The 23,222-nt window shown below is 30.6% G+C and overlaps 2 protein-coding genes across 3 annotated transcripts; both read left to right on the top strand.

Annotated features, from left to right (window-relative positions):
* Window positions 1-2,768: 2,768 nt before the first annotated feature.
* On the top strand, window positions 2,769-12,737 carry LOC136978933 (protein FAM200C-like). Its single transcript, XM_067274770.1, has 3 exons — window positions 2,769-2,793; window positions 2,866-4,493; window positions 12,324-12,737. The coding sequence occupies exons 1-3, from the start codon at window positions 2,769-2,771 to the stop codon at window positions 12,735-12,737; spliced, it is 2,067 nt and encodes a 688-aa protein (XP_067130871.1).
* On the top strand, window positions 5,659-22,333 carry Mrm2 (Mitochondrial rRNA methyltransferase 2). Of its 2 annotated transcripts, none has more exons than XM_067274857.1 (3): window positions 5,659-5,784; window positions 13,919-14,301; window positions 21,611-22,333. In XM_067274857.1, the coding sequence occupies exons 2-3, from the start codon at window positions 13,950-13,952 to the stop codon at window positions 22,036-22,038; spliced, it is 780 nt and encodes a 259-aa protein (XP_067130958.1). In that variant the 5' UTR covers window positions 5,659-5,784; window positions 13,919-13,949; the 3' UTR covers window positions 22,039-22,333. The 2 variants fall into 2 exon arrangements, with proteins under 2 accessions (XP_067130958.1, XP_067130959.1); XM_067274858.1 differs by lacking the exon at window positions 5,659-5,784 and adding an exon at window positions 6,165-6,339.
* The last annotated feature ends 889 nt before the right edge of the window (window positions 22,334-23,222 follow it).

Raw genomic sequence — 23,222 nt, 5'->3', positions numbered from 1 at the left:
ATCCACACGATCCTAGTAACAACTATAGAATTCGCAGCCTGCATAGAACACATTACACCATAATGGAATAAATAAAATATTTACAACGAAGTATTTTATAAATGTATTTAAATTCATTTCTAATGTAAAATTCCAAATTAAAAAAAAAACAAAAAATGTATAAATATCGACGAATTTCAATGGTCTGATTAACATCGAAAATAAGACAAAGAAAATCAAAAAATAGAAAGCGCAAGGCTTTTTCTATTTTAAAAACGCATGGCATTTACATATTTTTAAAATGCAAATTTCCTAAATTGAAATCACGACCACGACAACCGTTTCGTCGGAAAACGTATCAAAAGGATGACGTGCCATAAAACGAAATTTGAATCCGATAGCGAATTACGAATCAAGTTATTTGCTTAAAGTGATGGGGATCAAAACTAGAAAATAACTCTTTAGATTTAGGCTTAACCGACGAATCTTCACATTAACCGTTATTTTTAACGTCTGCCGTAAGAGGTATTTACTTATCACATACGACGAGACGACGTTCAAATTAAGTAAAATCAAAATAAGATTAAATCCGGCATTTAATAAACAACTTACTTCTTCTTGTTCCTGGTCTTCTCCTTTCATTGTCTCCGATTGTTTACTATCGTCTGACATATTGTGCAAATTACTTCTCCGTTTTGATTTTTTTTTTTCTTCTACTTGAAAATTATGGTGCTCTATCACTTACCGGGACCCTTTAAAATCGACACCCACCTGTCCAAACTGTTCAATTTCTGATAAGTATTCTTATTTTTTATCCACTGAGCGGCGTAACCTTAGGGTTCGATATAGTTTTTGAACGATACGATCCTTGAAAGTTGGCGTTCTTTCTTTTCACTCATGTATACAATCGGTTGCCATTCTTCTTACGCCAACTGATGTCCGTCGCCCTCTTTCGGCTAAAATACAGAATTTCTCTAACCTAATTGAACCTAAACTGTAAATAACGACTACAGCCAAGAAAACCATTATATGAAATTTTTTTAAATCTGATTTTCTTCACAGACTTTACGTACAAACTTTTTAAATGGTATTATTCGTTTTGGAGGATACTATAGATTACCACCTATGAAATTTCGGGACTTTGAGTATATATCTGAACTGAGGGGACCGAGACGAGTTCAACGATACTCTACTTTTGGACCGGAGACAAAAAATAAGAAAGTTATCATAGTTTTTAAGTTATCACACTTTTTTAATGCTTTCATGCAGACGCCACAGGGTTGCTAGATTTAAATTTTTTTAAAAAGCCAACTAAGGTTAAAAAAAGCCAGAAAAAAGCCAAAATTTATTATATATCTTATATACATTATACTTTAAATATACTTGAAAGCTATTTTATTATATTAATACTTCTTCCTCAAAAAGCATATCTTCATGACTAAATCCAAGATGGCGGCGTCCACTGTAAATGTGACAAATTCGATTCTCTATAACGATATCATAAAAAAATAATTAAGTTACTTACGTTACGCTGTCTGTTGCTATTGAAAATTATATCAGAACAATTTAACTGAAAGTTACTATAGAACAGGGGTGGCCAACAAGTCGATCGCGCAAGCCAGTTTTGGTCGATCGCTAGCGATGTCTTGACTTGAATTAATTTATATTGTTTTTATAATAAAGTATTTATTATCGTATAAACGATTTATTTCGTGTATTTCGAATCGGGTTTTGTTAGTGTAACGCTTCTTCCGCCGTTCAAGACAGTTTAGAAATAGCGTATAGTATTGACAGGTTAGAGCCGTGATTCTCAACCTGGGCGATATCGCCCCCTGGGGGCGATCGAAAACTTACAGTGGGCGATTATTTGACTATACGCTTTTGGGGGGCGATAGTCATTTTGCGTGGGCGAAATCATTTTGAATACCCGCTTGCAGTGATGGGCCGCTGCATTTTTATATTGCGTTGCGAAAGAAGCGAATAAAACATTTTGTAAAACAATATTGTTATCCTTTGGTATTTAATTGCTACAATGTATATTCAATGTTTTATATGTCTCCCTAACGGGCAAAATTAATTGGACTGTGAATACAAAGTCGCATCGTACAGTCCGGTATTGCAATCCCTAGTGCGCATGTCTTAGATTCGCTTTGCGTGTGCGACGATTTCAATCATTTGGTCGAGCAGTCAGTAATGAGTATTATTAAATTTGAATTTTAATGTGATCTGTTGTGCTCTCGCCATATATGATATTTGCATTATTTTTAAAATAAACGTATTTCATTTTGTTCCGTATATCATAGGTAAGTTAATTACTACTTATAGGAGAGAGTTGCCATATGCATACTGGTCACCTAATGCGTATTAGGTCATTTATTTCTAAACAAAGGCTTTATATTGTAAGTTCTAATTAAATCGATAAAGTAGAAACAAAAATTCCGTTACAATAATTGTTTTGTTGTGAATTATAAGAGATTGAAGAAATCAGGTGAGTTTTCTGAGCTTTCTTTATAAGATATATTTTTGTGAATAAAATGGTTTACTTACATATAAACTTATTCAAGAAGTACTATTTTCATATAGATACGCTTTAGGATACCGGTATCCGAAAGCATACTGTATGCATTGTCTTGGAAAAATGATTATATCACAAATATTTATCAATAATAATTAAAAAATTGTGGTCAATTAGCAACTTCGGTAGTTATAGATTGGTTTCAAATTATAATATTCCTATAAATTATTACTAAATAATATATAAATCGCATTTGAAATTAAGTGGTACGCATATGGCAGTTCTCCTCTACCCATTGAGTAAATAAATATTTTCAATTTTACTTATTTTTTATATATTTAAAACTGATTTTTTTTAAATTTGAATTATAGATCAACCTCTAAAAATGCCCCAGAAAAAGAAATGCCAGCAATATTCTGTTGAATATGTAAAGTTTGGTTTTATTTCTTCGCCACAAAATAGCCAACTTCCAATGTGTTTGCTGTGCAATCAGGTATTTTCTAATGAAGCAATGAAACCATCCCGGATGATTGAACATTTAAAAAGAAAACATCCCGACAAGCAGGACAAAGACATTGAATATTTCGAAAATTTAAAAACGATGATTACCAAAAGAAATAAAATAACGGATGTATTCAAAACAGCAACCACAAATATAAATAAGGGATTGGAGGTGTCATATAAGATTTCACGTATAATAGCTCAAAATGCGAAACCTCATAATATTGGAGAGAAATTATTATTACCGGTTATAAAGGAAGTTCTCACCATGACTTCAGCAGATCCAGCCAATATTTTGTCAATGATTCCATTAAGTAATGATACCATATCAAGAAGGATTAGTGAAATGGCCAATGATGTCGAAAATCAACTAACTGCGGATCTCCAAACACGAGAGTTCACTATACAGTTGGATGAGAGTAGTGTACTGGATAGTGATTCAATATTAATGGCTTATGTTAGGTACATAAAGGATTCAAAAATCATCGAAGAAATGTTATTCTGCAGACATTTAGTCACTGATACGAAAGGCACATCAATATATGAATGTTTTAAAACGTATTTTGATGAAAAACAAATTCCTTTGAAAAATATATTGGCCTGTGCGACGGATGGTGCCCCTTCGATGGTAGGACGTCATCGTGGTTTTCTAACCATGTTGAAGGAAGAAAATCCAAATATCTTTACAATTCATTGTATAATTCATAGGCAACACTTGGTTGCCAAATCCATTGGCGGGAGATTACATGAAACAATGAATTTAGTAAAATCAATAATTAACAAAATAAAAGCACACCCACTTAATGATAGATTATTTCGGCAACTTTGCCATGAAAATGATGAAGAATATGAGCGCCTATTATTGCACAAGGAGGTCAGGTGGCTATCTAAAGGAAGTTGCCTCAGAAGAATGTTCAACTTATTTGATACAGTCATTAGTTATTTAGAATCAACAAATTATAATTTTCCAATGGAGATATCTGTTTTAAAGAGTGACATAGCTTATTTGGCAGATATATATGCAAAAATAAATGAATTACTTTTGAAACTGCAAGGAAACAATGTGACCATAATTAAAGTGAAAAGTTTAATTATTGGTTTTATAAATAAATTAAGTCTCTATAAAAATAACATGGGTAGAAAAGATTTTTCTTTATTTCCCTGTTTAAGTAATATAATTGTACAGGACGAAAATATTGCAGTTTATTATAAGCATTTGGAAAGCCTAATTGTAGATATGAAACTTCGGTTTAAAGATGTTGAAAATATTCATATTCCTGATTGGGTTATTAATCCATTTAGTGCTGATCCTACTAATGCTCCTTCGCACATTCAAGAAATATTAATAGATTTGCAGGCAAATGTAGAAGCGAAACATTCATTTGAACATAGTACTTTAGAAGAATTTTGGATAAAAATTAGCAGTACTAACACATTTCAGAGACTATGGATAGAAATAAGACTATTAATCATGGCATTTCCAACGTCATACCTTGTGGTTTTTTTTTTTTTTTTAAACTCTTTCCGCCCTGTGGGCACTAAGAGGGCCTCTTTTAGTAGGCCCATTATGGTTCGGCCAGGCCCACAATGGGGCGACCGGGTGGTGAGGGACGGGGCCCGACATATCCGAACGGACCACCCCCCGAAAAATTCCTGGGGATTATTCGACCCGTTCGGATTCGATCCCGGGTCCCCCAGAGCGGTAGGCTGCCACCTTGACCGCTCCGCCATCCGGCCGCTAACGTCATACCTAGTGGAAAAGGGTTTTAGTGCGGTTTCTCAAATGCTGACTAAACAAAGAAATCGCCTCAACATTTGCCACCTTGACTTAAGATTATATCTGTCAAAATTAGAACCCAATATTATTAAACTTTGTCAAGATCACCAACCTCAAGGTTCTCATTAAAATTTCATTTAGTTTATTATTTCTTTGTTATGTTAAAATTAAAACACATTACTTTATGTATCTTACTTTTTTTGTAAATTAAATTAAATTTATAACTAATAAATGTTATTCTACTATTGTTCCTTTCAAATTTCTTTGGATATATCTTACTAACGCCTAATGTAATCTACCTTATATTAGGGATTATCGTACAATTTTTATCAGTTAAAATTTATAGGGGGCGAATTAAGAAGTGGGTCTTACAAAGGGGGCGTTTGGTCCAAAAAGGTTGAGAAACACTGGGTTTTTTTTTTTTTTTTTAACTCTTTCCGCCCTGTGGGCACTAAGAGGGTTAGAGCGTTTTGGTTAATACGTTTCGGTGTTGAGTCAGTGATATATATTAATTGTAATTATTTAATAAAAAGTAACTAAAATAACATTTTTCTTTGTTGACCTAAGTAGGAATTGACTTTAAAAAAAATTTTTATATTGTTTATATTAATTTCTAATTATAAAAGTTTAATGGTCGATTTAAACTAACGGTAATTTATTAAAAATTTTTTAAACAATTTTTCTACCAAAAACGAATAATACCATTTAAAAAGTTTGTACGTAAAGTCTGTGAAGAAAATCAGATTTAAAAAAATTTCATCTAATGGTTTTCTTGGCTGTAGTCGTTATTTACAGTTTAGGCTCAATTAGGTTAAAGAAATTTATATTTTAGCCGAAAGAGGGCGATTGGCATCGGTTGGCGTAAGAATGGCGACCGATTGTATACGAGTGAAAAGAAAGAACGCCAACTTTCGAGGATCGTATCGTTCAAAAAATGCATCGAATCCTAAGGTTACGCCGCTCAGTGGATAAAAAATAAGAATACTCATCAGAAATTGAATATTTTGGACAGGTGGGTGTCGATTTTAAAGGGACCCAATAAGTGATAAAGCACCAAAATGATTGTATTTATTTATATTTTTTTCCCTCGGAAACTGTTTCCGGTGATGATGATTACGAAAAACTCTGCAAAATACTATACGCTATTTCTAAACTGTCTTGAACGGCGGAAGAAGCGTTACACTAACAAAACCCGATTCGAAATACACGAAAGAAATCGTTTATACGATAATAAATACTTTATTATAAAAACAATATAAATTAATTATATATTATATATTATTATTATTATTATTATTATTATCATCATTATTAACCGTACTTCAAATTATAAAATAATCGATTTTCGATTTAAATGTTTTTTAAATTTGTAAACAGTTTCTGAAACTTTTCTTCTCATTCTCAATTTAAATGCAGCAATAGTTAAAATTTGAAAATACGCACGTGTGCCTCGTGAAATTATATTTTTATCTTGAAATTATTCATAAATAAATATTTTATAATTCGAGTATAAATGTAATTTATATTAAGAAATACTGACAAGATGTGAATGTTTATCTGTTGGTAAGTAAAAGAAAGTTTAATTTAAATTATATGTATGTACTGTATAATATAATTATAATCAAGATTAGTAGTGTGCATACAGTCATATGTACTGTACAGTGCGTGTAATATGTTCTTGAACTGTATTCCAATAAAGAAATTTGTTTTTTTAAAAGTAATGAAAACAACTCCAAATTCTTTTGTATTTTCTGATCTTATATTTTTTGCGTTGGTATTGTTGATTCAATCAATGTATATATGCCAGAAGTATAGATGATCATGTTTCCTAATAATCGTGAATATATTTTCTGTTGATCACTGTTTGTGGTGTTAATTTTAATTTTTGCATCTGAGATATTAAGATTTTATATCTCTCTGATACTTTTAAACTTTTGGGATTACATTAATTTTTGTCTTGAATCTAGAATATTTTCAGAAATTGTTTTTCATATCTTGACTATTTAAGATTTGTAGTGTGTTTCCACTGCTGGCCAAATGGCTAAGGTAATTTGCATTTTTCATCAGATGCTTGCCCTCTGGTGTTTAAAACAGAACTATTTTATCTGGGTTATTTGAATCTGCGGCGGTCGGCAACACTGCGACTGACCACCGTCCCCAACCGGCGTGACGTCAGGGTCGAGGCTAACCACTTTTGGGCTCGACGTGCTTCGTTTTGGACGTCCACCTCGTGCGCTCCGACCATTGTCTCCACGATCGACATTGTTATACTTTCTGTATATATAATTGTACTTAGCTGTAAATAAACACGTAATAACGGCATTTAGACTTTTTCTTCGATTCGAGAATACACCACTCAACGTCACGACAACCCTGTTCATGGATGCGATCGGATTGACCGATCTAGCCGACTTCGACTATAGAGAGGTACCCTTAACGGTCCCCTCAAATCATTCTTGTGTATTGTCAACAGTAAAGATGAATGGCAATAGAAAAAGCAAAGCTTTCTGTTGTGTTCCAAATTGCAATTTCAAAGCCATATGAGAGCCCGATATAAGTTCTCATCTATTCCAACGTGAAAAAGGTGATTATCCGAAAATTAGAATTTGGAGAAGCTCATAAATATAACCGACGGAAAGAGTGGCTTCGATTGTTAAAAATTGGCAATAAGTTTCCCAATTGTCTGGTTTTATATGAAGTTATGCTGTCAGTTTTAAAAGATTTTTCCTTAAAGTTTAATATGCCAGTAATTTTGTGCGAGACACGGGGCTGGATTTAAGCATTTCAAGGCCATAAGCTGAACTCTGTGTCAGATCCCTTACCAACCCTTCACATTTTTAGAAGTCACTCATAAAAAGAAAAATTAACATAAACATATTAACTACTATTTATTTTGTGTACTATTTAAAGTATATTTGGTTGGTTTGTAAAAAAATTTTTATTATAAAATTTGACTTCAATTTTTTTTTTGTAGAAATTTTTGAGGCCTCTCAAAACTCGAGGTCCTAAGCAAAAAGGTAACATAGCTTACTTGTAAATATGGCCCTAATGGGACAGATGTCAACGCTAATGTTTTTTAAAACATTAACACGCATTAACACAGGTTTTAACACAGAGCACAAATGTATAGAACGATCTCACTCATTTTTTTTCTATAATACCACATGTAATGACGTGTCCCTCTGGCAATAATTGTTCTATAAAATTTCTTGATAAACAACTACAAGCAGTATATATCATTATATCAGACGGAAATATATGATTAATGTTACATTGACTAGTTATGAACAACCCAGATAAAGTAGCCATTTTGTAAAAATGCGGTGCCCTCTACAGTTCATGAAAAACATGAATAATGGCATCACCCTGCTGCTCTAAGGATACAAAATTGAATTTGAGCCAAGAATCCCAGGATTTCTGAAGTTGTCTGTACCAGATACGTTGGGCCCTGTTTCTCGTCACCCCAGCTGTACCAATGTGGGCCTAGCTAAACCCTTAAAAAATCCTCAGTCTCCTCATGGTAGAGTCAAAAATGAAAAAAGCACATTCCAATCAACGGATTGATATAGTTTTTAAAGTTTTAATCAAATAACATTTTTTTTTATTAAAAAGTAATTACATAACAATTGTTTCAAATTTTTTTAAATAAATTAAAATTAACATTAAAAATTTAAGTAATTTTCTCAAAAGATAGTATTCTAAACATTAGAATAATTAGGAAGTTTACAAAAAATAAATGAAAAATAAAATATGGAAATATAAAATCGTATTGAAATAATGAAAAAGAATTCACTGTTATCACATGGTTCAAGACTGATTTATTAAATGTTCCAAATTAAATTGGAAGTGTATTTAAGGTGACCAGATGTACTACTTTCAGTAGGTGGTAGGCTTTGAAAAGTATCAACATATTAATTCATGATTTATACTACCCAATTTTTGTATACTGCTTATGTACTGGATGTTTAGTAATTGTACTTCCTTATTCTGATTTGTTTCCACAAAAAATAATGAGTGCCTTAAGATGTTTAAATAATTTTTTTTAACAAGATTAATTCCTTTCTGTTACAATGTTCAAAACTTATTTTTTAATATTTTACCAGTACTAATTATCTTAAGCAATGGTTTGTAGAAGTTTGGATATTTGTTTTATTTTATGTAGTTGTTGATTCAGTTTATCAGTTGTTTCAGTTTGGATGATATTCTTGCATGATTAGTAGTGATGTAACAAATAGTATATTCGGCCTCAGCCGAATACCGAATATTCGGCCAGGGGCATGGCCGAATGGCTGAATATTCAGCCAAACTATTCAGCTTGATTAACGCACATATAAAAATTAGCGCGCAAACCTCATTATGCAAGGATCGCGCACCCTGCTCTCTATTGGCCCGATGTCACTACGATTTTTTCTTCCAGTAGGTCTAAATTATTTAAATTTATTAATTAAATTATAATTATTAAAGTTAATATGAGATGGAGCCTAACGTCTACCTCTAGTGCCAAATTGGTTTATAATTTATGTGATAGCCGTAAATAGCCTGATATGATTCGGCAGTTGTTGGTATTTAGATGTAAGTTATAACTTATAAGTTATTTTATTTGCAATTCTTTTTAACTCTATAATTAAGCAGTAAAATTTTATTTTTACTACATATTTGTAGACTGAATAGTACCCTAAGGATATATACTTTAGTGGGGACATATTGTCTAGTTTCTCCCCAGATGTGAAACAGTTCAAATATATTATTGGGGGGTTTCTATTTGTAAAGTTTTGTGATATTTTGTTGCTATTGTTTTTGTCAATATTTTTAAAATTAACATGATTTCAAATGTTATCTTTTGCATATAATGAGAAATGCTCATTCTTTGCTTTATATATAAAATAAATTATATAGTAGTTACTCGTCTTCTAGAAATAAATAATTATTTCATTAAATACGATAAGTTTCAATAAAATGTTTCGTAAATCATTTTAAAATATCGTAAAAAATATTAAAATATACAAGAATACGAATATAACATAATTAACTAAACAATAACACTAATGCCCGATACGTTCTAACCTACATGCCATCATTGCCATAAGATATTGGGCTAGATAAAGGCTATAATATTATTTTAATTACGAAATAATTTTCTAGAGTTAGATGCTATTTCTTATTAACTTTAATAATTATAATTTAATGTTTAGCATTAATAAAAGTTTTCAAAATGATTAATTTACTGTGTTTTTGTTATTTCTTACTCCTGTTTTTAGGTATTCGGTATTCGGCCGAATAGCGAAAAATAGGCCAAATAGACCGAATACTCGGTAGTAACCAAATATTCGTTACATCACTAGTGATTAGTCCTTGTCATTCAGAAGAAATATGACTGTTTACATTGAAAATAAAAAAAAATATGTTGTTTAGTTTGCTAAGTTTATGAATTAATTCTGGATTAATAGATAAATTTTCTTTTATTTTTTTTAAGGTACAGATATAATTTTAGAAATAAATTGTGCATTACATATACAGAAAATGTAATTATAGATGAAATTATTTGAAGATCTTATTTACATATGTTATTTGAAGATGAAAAATTTTTTGAAGTTAGATGAGTCAATTGTTATTGCTTAGAACAGTGAATCTCAAAAGTTATTTGTTCCATAAACTATTTAAACTGAGCCACAGATGAAACCACACAGGCTGAGAGTTGTCACAGAGAGAGGAGGAATGTTTTGAAGATATAAGTTTAATCTTCTATATTTTAAATATATTCATAAAATTTATGATGAGGCTTGATGTTATGAAAGCGAAATGCATTTGGATTGTGTGAACTTATTGAAAATGGAGCTATTGGCAATAAAGGTGTAGTTTTTTCTTCGTTATTTATTTGTCTGCCTAACTGAATCTCTCAAAGTCGGATAAAAAAAGAGTATTTTTACTTGTTTTAGTCTGGAAATAATCTTGTTTTTATTTTAGAATTTACAATTTTCTATATTTTAGTTAATAATGGCTCTTTTGAGTTAAAACTTACTCAATTTGATGGAAAACAAATAGGTAATATTTACAGGATAAGAAGTGACAGGGCAAGCATACCTCGTCCACTTCTTACCCTGTAAATATTACCTTATATGTGTGTAATAATTTTCTCCCTGGTAATCTAATGCAAGAGAAATGCAATGTGTGAAAATATTATATTCTCTGGCTAAAGAGCAAAGATTAGCATTTTGGAAAAAATGATTAGGTCAGTCTATAGATCACTTGGTACTGTACATGCTTGTAGACCAACAGTGCTCCAAGAGCCATACTTTGAAAACCACTGGTTTAGAACAGAAATTAAGTTAATAGGAATAAACTAATATGAAAATAAGAAATTGATAGAAATAAACAAGCATTTTCATAAAGAGCAAATTTTCTTAAAGCATTTCAAGATAATTATTATAGAGGAAAGCAATACTAATGTTTAGCAGAAAAAATTGAACTATTAAGTTTTTTGAATAATAATTGATTTTTGGAGCTGTGAGAAAACTAGGCTGTCAGTTAAAATAAATCTTTATACTGGAAAGAATTTTCAAATGTATTAAATCAAAACAATGGCCAAGATAGTTAAGGTGTCAACCTAACAATCCATATTCAACAGTTCAAAGATAGCGCATCATGATGGTGTGCCCATTTCTTTAAAATTAATCTCTACTCCATTCTTAGATTTCAATGGCCTCCAGGTTAAATAGCTGGAGGCCATTGAATTCTTTAAGGTGTGTCCTATTGGAAATTCTGTGTAGCAATTGGGTCCTGTAATTTTGTGTGTTTATAATTACAAATTTTATTATTAGCAACATCTACATAACATAGTTTAATCGGTATATAATTTTCAAAGTACGGTACATTATAAACATGATTATCTGAAATGTGATTATCCAAAACTTTGTATTATCTAAAATGGTTTTAAAAAAACCAAGCAATTATTTATGGTGATATTGTCACAATGCCAGGCTACAATTTTTAATTTATTTAATTTAAAACATTTGCTCTCTACCTCAAATTAGTATTGTAGTGTCTTGTCCCTGTACATCATACTTTTCCATTAGCAATGGAGTTGTGCCAGTCATCTATCTAACTCCTTTCAGGGAAAAATTTTTTAATAGAAATAACACGACTTCTAGTTTGCATTGAAAGTTTGTATATAGTTAATTGGTGCCTCTTGCCCCTAAGCTTTCTATATCTGGTCTTGACTTTCATGTACCTAACTCCATTCTCAAGATTAAAGAAGGATGGATGACAATGGGAATTTATAGGTCTACAATTTTTTCAAATTGCAGCCCAAAAATTAGAATGTGTAGTATTGTACATACCAAAGACTATACTATAGTACACAGAAAACAAACTCTCCATATAACAGGAAATTACTACATCTGTCAATTATAGTGCCATGAAACTAGATCATATTCATAACATTAAATTTTGAGTAAATTATTTTACCGTCAAGTTGTAAAGGTGAAATTCAGAAATATTCTAGAAACAACTGAAAAAAATTTAATAGAACATTTGATGAGGATATATAAGTAGAGTAAATGGGGAATTTCATCACATATTGGAAATAGACATACATCAATGTCTGATAATACAGAACATTCAAAAGAACACATTCCCATGCTGTTGCTCTATCACTTCAGAAGTGACCACAATGCAATGAAAGCTCACAATCTCATCTGCAAGGCATTTAGCAAGGGCAACAGTCAACAACAGATCTGCTACAATTGGTTCAAGAAATTCAAGGATGGAGATTTCTCACTTCACATGGAATCCCATCCAGGCAATGATTCTGCCATTGATGATGCTGTTCACCTGCAATTGATAGATGATAATTTACTGTTGGCCACCAGTGAATTGGGTACACAACAACTGGGTGATAGAAACTTGAAAATTTCTGCATTTTTAGCAAGCATGCGATTTGGTGGATATTTTTTATTTATTTATTAGTTTGTAAATATTGGTAAAATATATATAAATATAAATATGGTTAAGACTTATGAGGTATGAGTTACAACTTACTTCTAACTTAGGAAAAGGAAATATTTTCAAATAATGTACTGTAACATTGTTAATTATTTTATGTTAGCAAATTAGCAAAGCACATCAGCATATGGAACAATTATATACAGTGGCAAAGCACATCAAAGAAAAGTGGTTCTTTGGAAACAAATTCTTTTGAAGAATTTTTATATCAACTATTCTTTTCTATTTACTTGTAAAAATAAATAAATAAGGTATGTAATACATATAAGTATGTTTGTTAATTACAAAATCGTTCAACTAGTCTCTTAAGAAATATTATTTAAATTTACTGGGTAGGAGATCAATAGAAAAGAATGGTGATTTTTATAAAAAAAATCAAAAAATATGTATTTTGTCATCCAGATGTCCAACACCCAGTTAGCAGTAGCCCAGTTGTCTGTTGTTTAGTTGATGGTGTCCCCAGAGAATTAGTTCAACTTGAATGTTCCAAAAATTGACAAAGTCCAATATTGCCATGACAATGAACCAGCACATAGAATAAAGATGGCTTTAGAAAAGCTTGTCAGTCTGGGCTGGGAGATTCTTTCTCATCCAGCTTATAGCCCAGACTTGGTGCCAACTAACTACCATCTATTTTGTGCCCAGCAGAACCAATATACAATATATAGTTCAATGATAATACTTGTGTGAGAATGACACTCAAGACTTCCTTCAAAGAAAAATCCCAGTCATTCTATGTTCATGGGATTGAAAGTTTGCAGCAAAGGTGGCAGGATATGCTTGATGTTGATGGTGAACTGAACTATAATCATTGTTGAGTTAATTGTCAATAAAGTTTTTTCCAAAATGTCTAAATTTCACCTTTACAACCTGATAATTGCATTACAGTATTTAATGATCATGAAACTTTAAATGCACTGTGCTTGATTTTGTAGACAAAATACGAAAACAAAGAACTTTCTAGATTATCCAAACTTTTATTTATCCAAAAGACTCCTGATCCCATCAAGTTTCCACTGTATTTATATCTGTATAGAATTAAAATATTCTAAGATCTTAATGCTAATTATATGTTATTTATATTAAATTAAAGGTAATAATATAATAAATATGTTTATTTTTACAAATTCAATATTTCTTTCCAGATTAAAGAACTATCCTGATTATGACTTTAAAATGTTACCTGGAAGTATGAATGCTGCATCAGTTTTACAATATAGATTTTTCTATCAATTTATCAAGTTATCAAAGAGAAATTTTAATTTAACAAGTTTATCATTTAAAATTATACCAGATAATTTAAAAGGAAAATCAAAAAGTTCTCAGGAATGGTTGACTCGGCAGTTGAATGATGTTTATGTAAAAAAGTCACGTTATGAAAGTTATCGAGCTAGAAGTGCCTACAAGTTGATAGAAATAGATGATAAGTATAAATTATTTAAACCTGGAATGATTGTTATAGATTGTGGAGCAGCACCAGGTTCATGGAGTCAAGTTGCCATCAAGCGTGTTACTGGAAACAATAATGGTAAATGAATTAAATTAGGATTATTTTTAGTTTTTTATTATAAATATTTTCAAAAGCAGTCTTTAAGGAAATGAAATGTTTTATTTGTAAGTAAATATAGAATTTAAAAAAAAAAAACACATATAACATGTTTTGAATAATACACACTCATTTATAGACATGGGAGCAGGAGAAACAATTTAATTCTAAATTAGAAATAGACAATTATATACAGTGGTATTCATTCTTCAAATGACTCTAACTTCAAACATTTCAGTGAATGCTAAATTTGACAAAAATTCACTTCAAAGTTTGAACTGGTATTCAGGGAAAAAATGTGCTCAAAGTGTAAACGTGACCTGTTGTGTGCCCAAGTTGTCTCTCACTCTCACTTTATGTTCATATTTTTTCAGTGCTTTTTTGCTTTATTTTTGGTGTTTGGTTTTATATATTTTGTTGTTCATTGATTTTTCATAATTTCTTCTTGCAGTATTTCTTTGTCCACAGATTTTGGGTGTTCTATATGTTTCGTATCCTTTAGTTCAACATTTTTTGAATGGGACTTTTGAAATAATGTTTAATGCATTTGAAGTTTAGGAGTATCTTCCCTATACACATTATGAAATTTTTTTACTGTTTGTACAGCATTATATCCTTTCTGAAACTCAAAGCATAATATGCCAAATATGCTTTCTATCTGAAGACATTTCAACTTGATTTTCTTCAAACAAAATGTGAAGTAAAAAGTTTAAAATAAGCTTATAAACAAAGAATGCAATTTCACAACTGTTATAATTAAATCACACATCTATGTTAAGTAACAACAGCTGTTGAAAATAAACAAAAACTTGCTGTTCAATCCAATGTAACATTTACTTATTGAAAGTGACTTTATCATCTGAGAAATGTCTGGACACAATGAAATTTAATGGAAAGGTTGTAACATTGATGATTGAGATGAAAAAGGAACTTATCACAAATCATGTGTGTGGCAAATCTGGTGATCATATTTAAGATGCCAAAGTCCATGGTGTGTAACCAGTAAATGCACCGAGTTCAGTTCAGCGTTAACACAATTTTTTTTTATATCGCAAGTACTTTCAACGATTATAAGTTCGTCATCCTCAGGCGAAAAAGAACAAATTTGAAGAAACAGAAAGTGCAACAGAAACAGTAAATGCAATTTCATTTTATTATACAGTACAGTATTTACACATTTTATTTATTGTTTTCATGTTTTGATTTATTATTATGGCATTCAGTTATGTTATTTTTACCTTAAATTATGTGTATTTGCTGTTTTAAATTTATTGAAATGGGTGTTTGGGATCTGGGAACAGATTGTAACTTTCCATTATTTCTAATGGAAAAAAATTGATTCAGACTTAGAACAATTTGGAGTTCAAATGGTCTCCTGGAATGAATTAAATTTTAAGTACAAGTACATACTATAGTGTATACAACCTTGTGGTGCCTTGTACTTTGAATTTACAAAAATTTGAAGTACAAGGCAAAAAGTGAAATTACAAAATTATACAAATTATAAGAATGTATTTATTTATTGTTATTAATTTTTATGCAAGTTACTATATACATCTCAATTTCTTCATATAGATATTATCTTTCAATATTATACTTTAGCTGTACAGTACATACCATCAAGTATTAAAAAAAATTATTTTAGTTGTTTTTGTTATTGTTTAATTTCATTTATATTTTGTTTTTTTTTAGAAATTAAACTGTGTTTATTAATTTATAGTTAGATACATATTTTCAACACTACATCTCAGCTTTGTATCCTTTGATTTTCAAATAACTTCCATAGCATCAACTTCATTCTAGTGTGAAATGTTGCAAACATTATTTTTATTTATTAAAACCTTATAAAGTAATAGAGCATTGCAACCTTCTAAATTGGAACAGTGTCAATTTTATAAAAATTATTGAATGCTTAACTAAAAGAGTAGAAACTAAGATGTATAATTTTGAATATGTTTATCTGAGTATAAATTGATTATTTTTTTATTAGTAAACCTGATTTTTGTTTATCTGTGTATTTTATATTCAGTCATATGTTTTCTCCTGAAAATGATTTACGCATCATTTGAAAATGGAGTTTGGTCTTCTTTGTAATTATTTCAAATAAAATATTTGGTTTTCTTGATATTTATTCTTATTATATTTAGAAAGCAATAAAATAAAATACAAACAAAGCAACATCTCAAATTAACAATTGGAAATTGAGAATCTGCTAGTGTTTTCATCAATCTATTTTTATTCCATTTCATGTTTGAAGTTTAATGTTAAACAGTCAACTGAGCTATCCAAAGTAGGTCTTTTTCTTGATGTTGTCATTTGCTCATCTCCCATATATAGAATCTCCCTCAGTTGCCAGAAATTTTTAGGACTTCCAGATTTATCTAAAAGAATACAATATGATACTTTGGCATACAGTAGTCTGTTTTAAACTTTATTTATATACTTTAATGGCCTTTTATTCCAATTCTTTCCTCTAAATCTGAAACAAAACAATAAGCAATAAAATCTTGCCTTTATATTTCTTTACTATTGTCTTACTCTTTCACATAGATTTTTTCCTATTATGTTATTCTAAATAATTGTACATTCCAAGTAGAAACTTTTTTATTTCTAGAAATGCAGTAATGTGAAAATATATGTAAAAAAATTTTATATACAATAACTTAATGTATCAATATACCTTCATTAAATGTGTCACCTTTATTAATGTAGTTTCAGTTATTAACTATTATTTAATCTAAATTTTTTTCTTTATTTTTGTTTGTATTTCTTGTACAGTACATCATATTGTTATATTTTGTATTTTCTTATCATTGCTATATACTAATACTAGTAGAAAATATTTAAAAAAAACTAATATTAGTATTTTAAATGCATTATTTCTTTGCTTTATTTTAAAGCATTACCTTTATTCATTGAATAAAGAATAAAGGAATATACTAACAAAATTTCAATTTGTATTATATGCTTTAATCTGAAGTGTTTACATATATTCTTTAATTTTAATTGTTATTAATTGTAAAACAAAATACTGCAGTTTTTTCTTAACTGTTTAAATAAGTCACACGTCATTATAATTATTATTGTAAAACAGAAGTTTTATGAACTGGATTATTTGCGTGAAATAGTATTGTTGATTGTTTTTGCATAAAAGTTTCAGAACTTTAATTTCAAATAATAACAGTAGTTAATCAAAAAGTTCCCTTCTCATCTTGCCATTTGCTTTGGTTTCCATTTCTGATCATCTTATATACTTCTCTAGTCTTACATTCACCATAATATTTTTCTGTTTCTACACTGAGCCTCTAGCTATTTTGCTTTATCCATCCTAACTGCTTTTTTCACTTCATTGCACTTTACCTTATACCTACAACTCTTCAGAAATGTCTCTTCTAAGCCTAAGAGTTCTTTTCTCTTGGACAAGCTTTAGGGTCTCTTGTGTGATCCATTTCTTGTTGATTTTTTCCTCTTCTGGTAGGGTCTGCTCAATTGCTTCTTTTATTGCCATTGTTATTTCTTCCATTCTTGTGTCTAGCTCTTCCATCCTGTCTAGGGTTTTTATCTTCTCAAGTGTATTTCTATATATGCTCCCTATTTTCTCATCTTATAGCTTTGGAATGTCTCTTTTCTTTTGGAAATGTGCATTAACTTTCCTCTTCAGTTTTATCTTTATGTTTGCAATGACTAAGCTGTGATCAGAATCTATGTCTGCTCCCTGAAAGGTTCAACACTGTTGAACTGATGTTAACCATCTCCTTTGGATCAAAATCACATCAGTCATGTTTCTTGTTGTTCCATCACTTGATCTCCATGTCCATTTTCTACAGTTCTTTAGCTGGAATTTGGTGTTGCATATCATTAAATCTTGATTTAGGACAAATTCAAGCAGTCTTTCCCCTCGTTCATTCCTTGCTCCATATCCATACTTAGCCATTACTCTTTCTCAACTTTCATTATTATTTCCAATGTTAGCATTCCAGTCACCTACAATGATGATCACATCTCTCCATGGTGTTTTCTCTATTATCATGCTTAAATCTTTATAGAAAAGTTCAATCTCCTCTTCACTGCTATCTGAGGTAGGTGCATATATCTGGATTACTGATATATTAAATGGTTTTGCTTCAAACCTTGCCATAATCAATCTTGCACTAACTGGATTGTATCCTAACAATGCTGCTTGTGCTCTTTTACTAAGCAGAAATCCAACACCAGCTTCATGCCTTGTGTCATTTCCCCCGACCAGATGACTTCACCACCATTCAGTTCTCCCGATGCTGTCCAATTCATCTCTGCTAAGCCTAATACAGTATGTCACATTGATATCTCTCCATTTCCTTCCAAAGAAGCTCTAGTTTTCCAGGTGACCATAACATTCCAACATTCCAAGTTCCCACTGAAAGGACTTGTGTTGCTGGATGAAGCTTTCTTTTCTTTCTTTTGGTAGCCAATTTTCCAACCCAACCTTGATTGCTTGGTTGGTGTCACAGACCTTGTTTATCCAGATGACCTTCGAGCCAGCATTTTTTTATCTTCTGCTTGTATTGACATCAGATTTCATTTGTGTTGTTGTTTTATAATTAGGGCATCAACACTCATCTAACCAACCCTCCTCCTTTTTTCACGCTTGGGACTGGCATGTTTTCTAGAGATTGCATGGTGGAGTTATATATATATATATATATATATATATATATGTAATATAATATATATCAGTATTGCTAATTGTAAATGAAAAAAATTACCCACATTGCATTCAAAAATTACCTGAGTATCCATGCTTACTTGTTCTCTTCTGTAGGAAATCTTGTTTGATTCTCTTACGGTTCTGTCTCCCAGTTTCAGCTATGCCATTTCACATCTTTCCTTCGTGGATGAAGTGTGGACCAATCATCATTGATAAATCTAATAAAAGTATTAAAGTAAAAATTATTTCTTTATGGATTATAAAGGTTACAATGTATGTGAGTCCATAAAGGAATAATTTTAATTAGGTGCATTTTGGACTTATGTGCATTGTAATCTTTATAATTATAATACCTCGTTTTTGTCGATAATCTGTCTGAAAAGAATCGGCAAAATCCGAAACCAACGAAAACCGAGGCAATTATTTCCATATGAATCAATGTAAATCCAATTAATTTGTTCTAGACACTCCAAAATACATACCAAAAACACATTTTATAGAGAATTAATATAGCGTTAAATACTAAAAGCAATAAGAAATTAACATAAAAGACTAATTAGCATAAAGATAAAAGCATTAAGATTAAAGTTAAGATAATTAGCATTAAAATAAAAGCAATGGAATTGTTTGGCTAGACACGCGGTGTAATGTCTTGTCTTGTAGAAGCTAGTTGGACATGAGCTTCTAGCCTATATCACCCCATGATAAAGTGTGACGTAATAGTCATGTAATAGTAGTTGTATGCGTTTGTGATGGTCGTATCGAGGAGAATAATGCCTTCTGGGAAATCCGATTAAGGGTAACTGGCCCCTATTTAGGCATTACAGATGTGGAGAAAATCCGGAAAACTTCATGAGGCCAGCCCATCCTGGCAAAGCACGAACCCACGACTGAACTCCCAGTGTCCAGGGAACGGAACCGTTGGCCTATGGTGGGCTGTTGTGGGGTAATGTTTACACAATGAGAAATAACGCCACACTGCGCCAGAAAGCGTGTGTGTGTCACCCTTTGTTTTTGCAAAATTAGCAGCGAGGTCACTTGAGCACGCCGACAAAATCTGAGGCAATTGACGAAAACCGAGACAAATTTTTCGCAAAAAAAAATCAACGAAAACTGAAACCAATGATAACCAAAGTTGACGAAAACCAAGGTACAGGTATACCTCGTCTTACGTCGGTAATTGGTTCCAGGAGAGGCGACGTAAGTCAAATTTACTTGCGTAGTTACGACGTAAGTCGTAGTTTCGACTTACGTCGTAACTAAACGCCAATAATGGAGGAAACGCCAATAATGAACACTTGAAGACCGCTAAATAAGACGACAACACAAACACAGATGTTTTCATATTTTGTTCTCTAAGATTTATGATGATTATATTAATATTTACTGTAAATGTACATATTTTCATATGATTTTATGTGCTTTTAACTCTTTTCTAGTGATATTACGACTTCAATGTTTGTGGCAGACGGATTTAAAGTCGAATAAACTGATTTAAACTTGATTTTTATTTTTCCATGTACTTTCTTGACAAACGACGTATAATCAGGAATGACGTAACTCGAGAGCGACGTAACTCGAGGTATACCTGTATTACTGTATTCCAGTTCATTTAATATGTTGTGTATGTTTATACACAACCTATTACACCATCATGTTGAAACATGACTGAAGATTGCAAAACATGGATTTAACTATAGTACAGTGACAAAGTATTAAGATATTAAAACTTAAAATTAAGATTTCTGAAATTACCCACCGTAGTTGAAAATATCCAAAAATTGGGAAATTACTTGCACATTGGCAACCTTGATATACAGTATATGTTGATCTAAAAATAGGTTAATTTTGTAAATTACCATATTTACTCACATATAAGACAAGATGTTACTTTAAAGATCAAAATAAAGAAAATTAGATTTATTAATACAATTCTAATTTTACTTTGTTTAATCACAAATAAAATATTATCAAATGCACGTAAATGCACACATTGTCCTGCAAACATTATTGGCATTTTAAACTTTAAGAAAAATCTTGTAAAATCGACAACATAATTTGTTCATGTAAAGCTGGACAATGGGGAACTTTTTTGCCAGTTCTTAACAGTCAAATGCACTTTCCGTCGATTACACTTACAAGTTTCTCCAAATTCTGATTTCCGAATAATTATCTGTTTTCATGTGGGAATGGATAAAAAAATTATATCAGGCTCCTGTGTGATTCTGGAATTTCAATTTGCAATTCAATTGAAAAGCTTTGCTTTTCCTAATGCTATTCATCTTTACTCCTGACAATACACAAGAACGATTCAAATGACCTAGATAAAATACTTTTGTTTTTAAACACCAGAGGATGAGCATCTGGTAAAAATGCGAATATACGGTTTACAAAAATTATTGCAAAAATGCAAAGAATCGTGCCCTATTCACTCACGCATATAGGACAACCTAGAATTTTGAAGCAGTGAAAAATGAATAAAAATTTCATCTTATATGCGAGTAAATACGGAATTGATTTTTATAATGATATTAATAAAAAGATATAAATTATATAAATGAAACAAACATGATTACATTATTATTATTTTTTTTTTATTTTCAGAAAATCATATTGAAGGGAAAGTAATTGCTTTAGATATTATTCATGTTGCACCAATAGATGGAGTAACAATTTTACAAGAAGCTGATTTTAAAAATCCTTCCACACAGAAAAAAATAATAGATATACTTGATGGATCTAATGCTGATATTGTTTTAAGTGATATGGCACCTAGAGCATCAGGCATAAAAGAATTAGATGTAACTAATATTATATCACTTGCATATAATGTATTACAGTTTTCTATACGAATATTATCTGTAGGTGGTAGTATTCTTTGCAAAGTATGGGATGGAGATGGTGTAAATGATCTTGAAATGAACATGAAGAAATTTTTCAGTTCAGTGAGGCGGACAAAACCTCCTTCTAGTCGTATGGATTCTGCAGAATTGTTTTTATTAGGAAAAGATTTTAAAGGAGTTAAAAAATAATTGAATTAATAAAATAAGTTTATTAACCCAATTGTAATCTGATAATTTTCAAAAACAGTATATTAATATTTAATATTAACTTTTTCTACCACTTGACACAATTTTGTGTTGCATGATCTTTATCCAATGTGCCAATGACAGGGTTTTAGGTCATTCAGACACTGGAAGATTTTGACGAATTGTACACACATTATTTTTCAGATGTTATTTATTACTCTGTATTGTATAGAAGTATAAGAAACATCACCAAGGTTATTTTCACTATAAGCAATAAAATGTAAACTTTAACTGTAAATTTTATTGTTGGTTTTCCTACCTTCCCTGGACATATTTAGTTATAATTGTTTTTCATTTTCTCCTCCAGTAAGTACTAATGACTCACTTGTGTCATCACATATAATTCCATTAATATTGCTCAGAAATGAAACAAAAATTTATTCTTAATGTATGTATAACAGTGACATAATTTATGAAAAAATGAATTAGCATATTTGGTGCAATTTTTTGTTTCAATGTTGACTGAAAGTGTTAACAATAAAAGTTGAAATAATCCATTTCCAAAATATATAAATCCATTTATATTAAAGCAAAAAAAATCATCGAAATATTCTTGAATAGTTTAGTAGATCAATTCTGACTGTATAATATTGATGTTTTTATGCAATGAATATCTACTATATAAAGCTGAAAAAATGGGCACTCTCTGTGACGGTATGCCAAAAACGCCACTAGCTGTTATTTAAATTAACAATATAAATGATTTTATATTTTTACAGTATAATACTCAGTATATTATTATTTTTATTTCTAATTTAGTATGCTCTGATGCCTGCATCGGGCCTTTTGACTTGTAAAACATAAAAAAAATTATCAAGAAATTAAAAAGTTATTGAGGGATATATCCACCAATAATAAATTTTAATTTTTATTAAAAATTTAAACTAAATATGAACAGTTATTTATTGTGATATCGTCACAGTGCCGGATTGCAAGTTTTAATCATATTCTTAATTTATTCGATTTAAAATATATGTTCTCCATCTCAAATTTGTAGTGTCTTGCCCTTGTACATCATGTTTTCCTGATAACAACGGAGTCATGCTGGTATCTATGTAACTTCATTCAGGGGAAAATTTTTGAATTTAATTCACATGACTTTTAGTCTAGACCAGAAGTTCATGTAT

This window comes from Centruroides vittatus, unplaced genomic scaffold (genome assembly GCF_030686945.1).
Source record: "Centruroides vittatus isolate TY-2023 unplaced genomic scaffold, ASM3068694v2 contig_564, whole genome shotgun sequence".
NCBI classification, from domain to species: domain Eukaryota; kingdom Metazoa; phylum Arthropoda; class Arachnida; order Scorpiones; family Buthidae; genus Centruroides; species Centruroides vittatus.
Note: the sequence above shows the minus strand (reverse complement) of the source record. Positions and strands in the feature narration are given on the sequence as shown.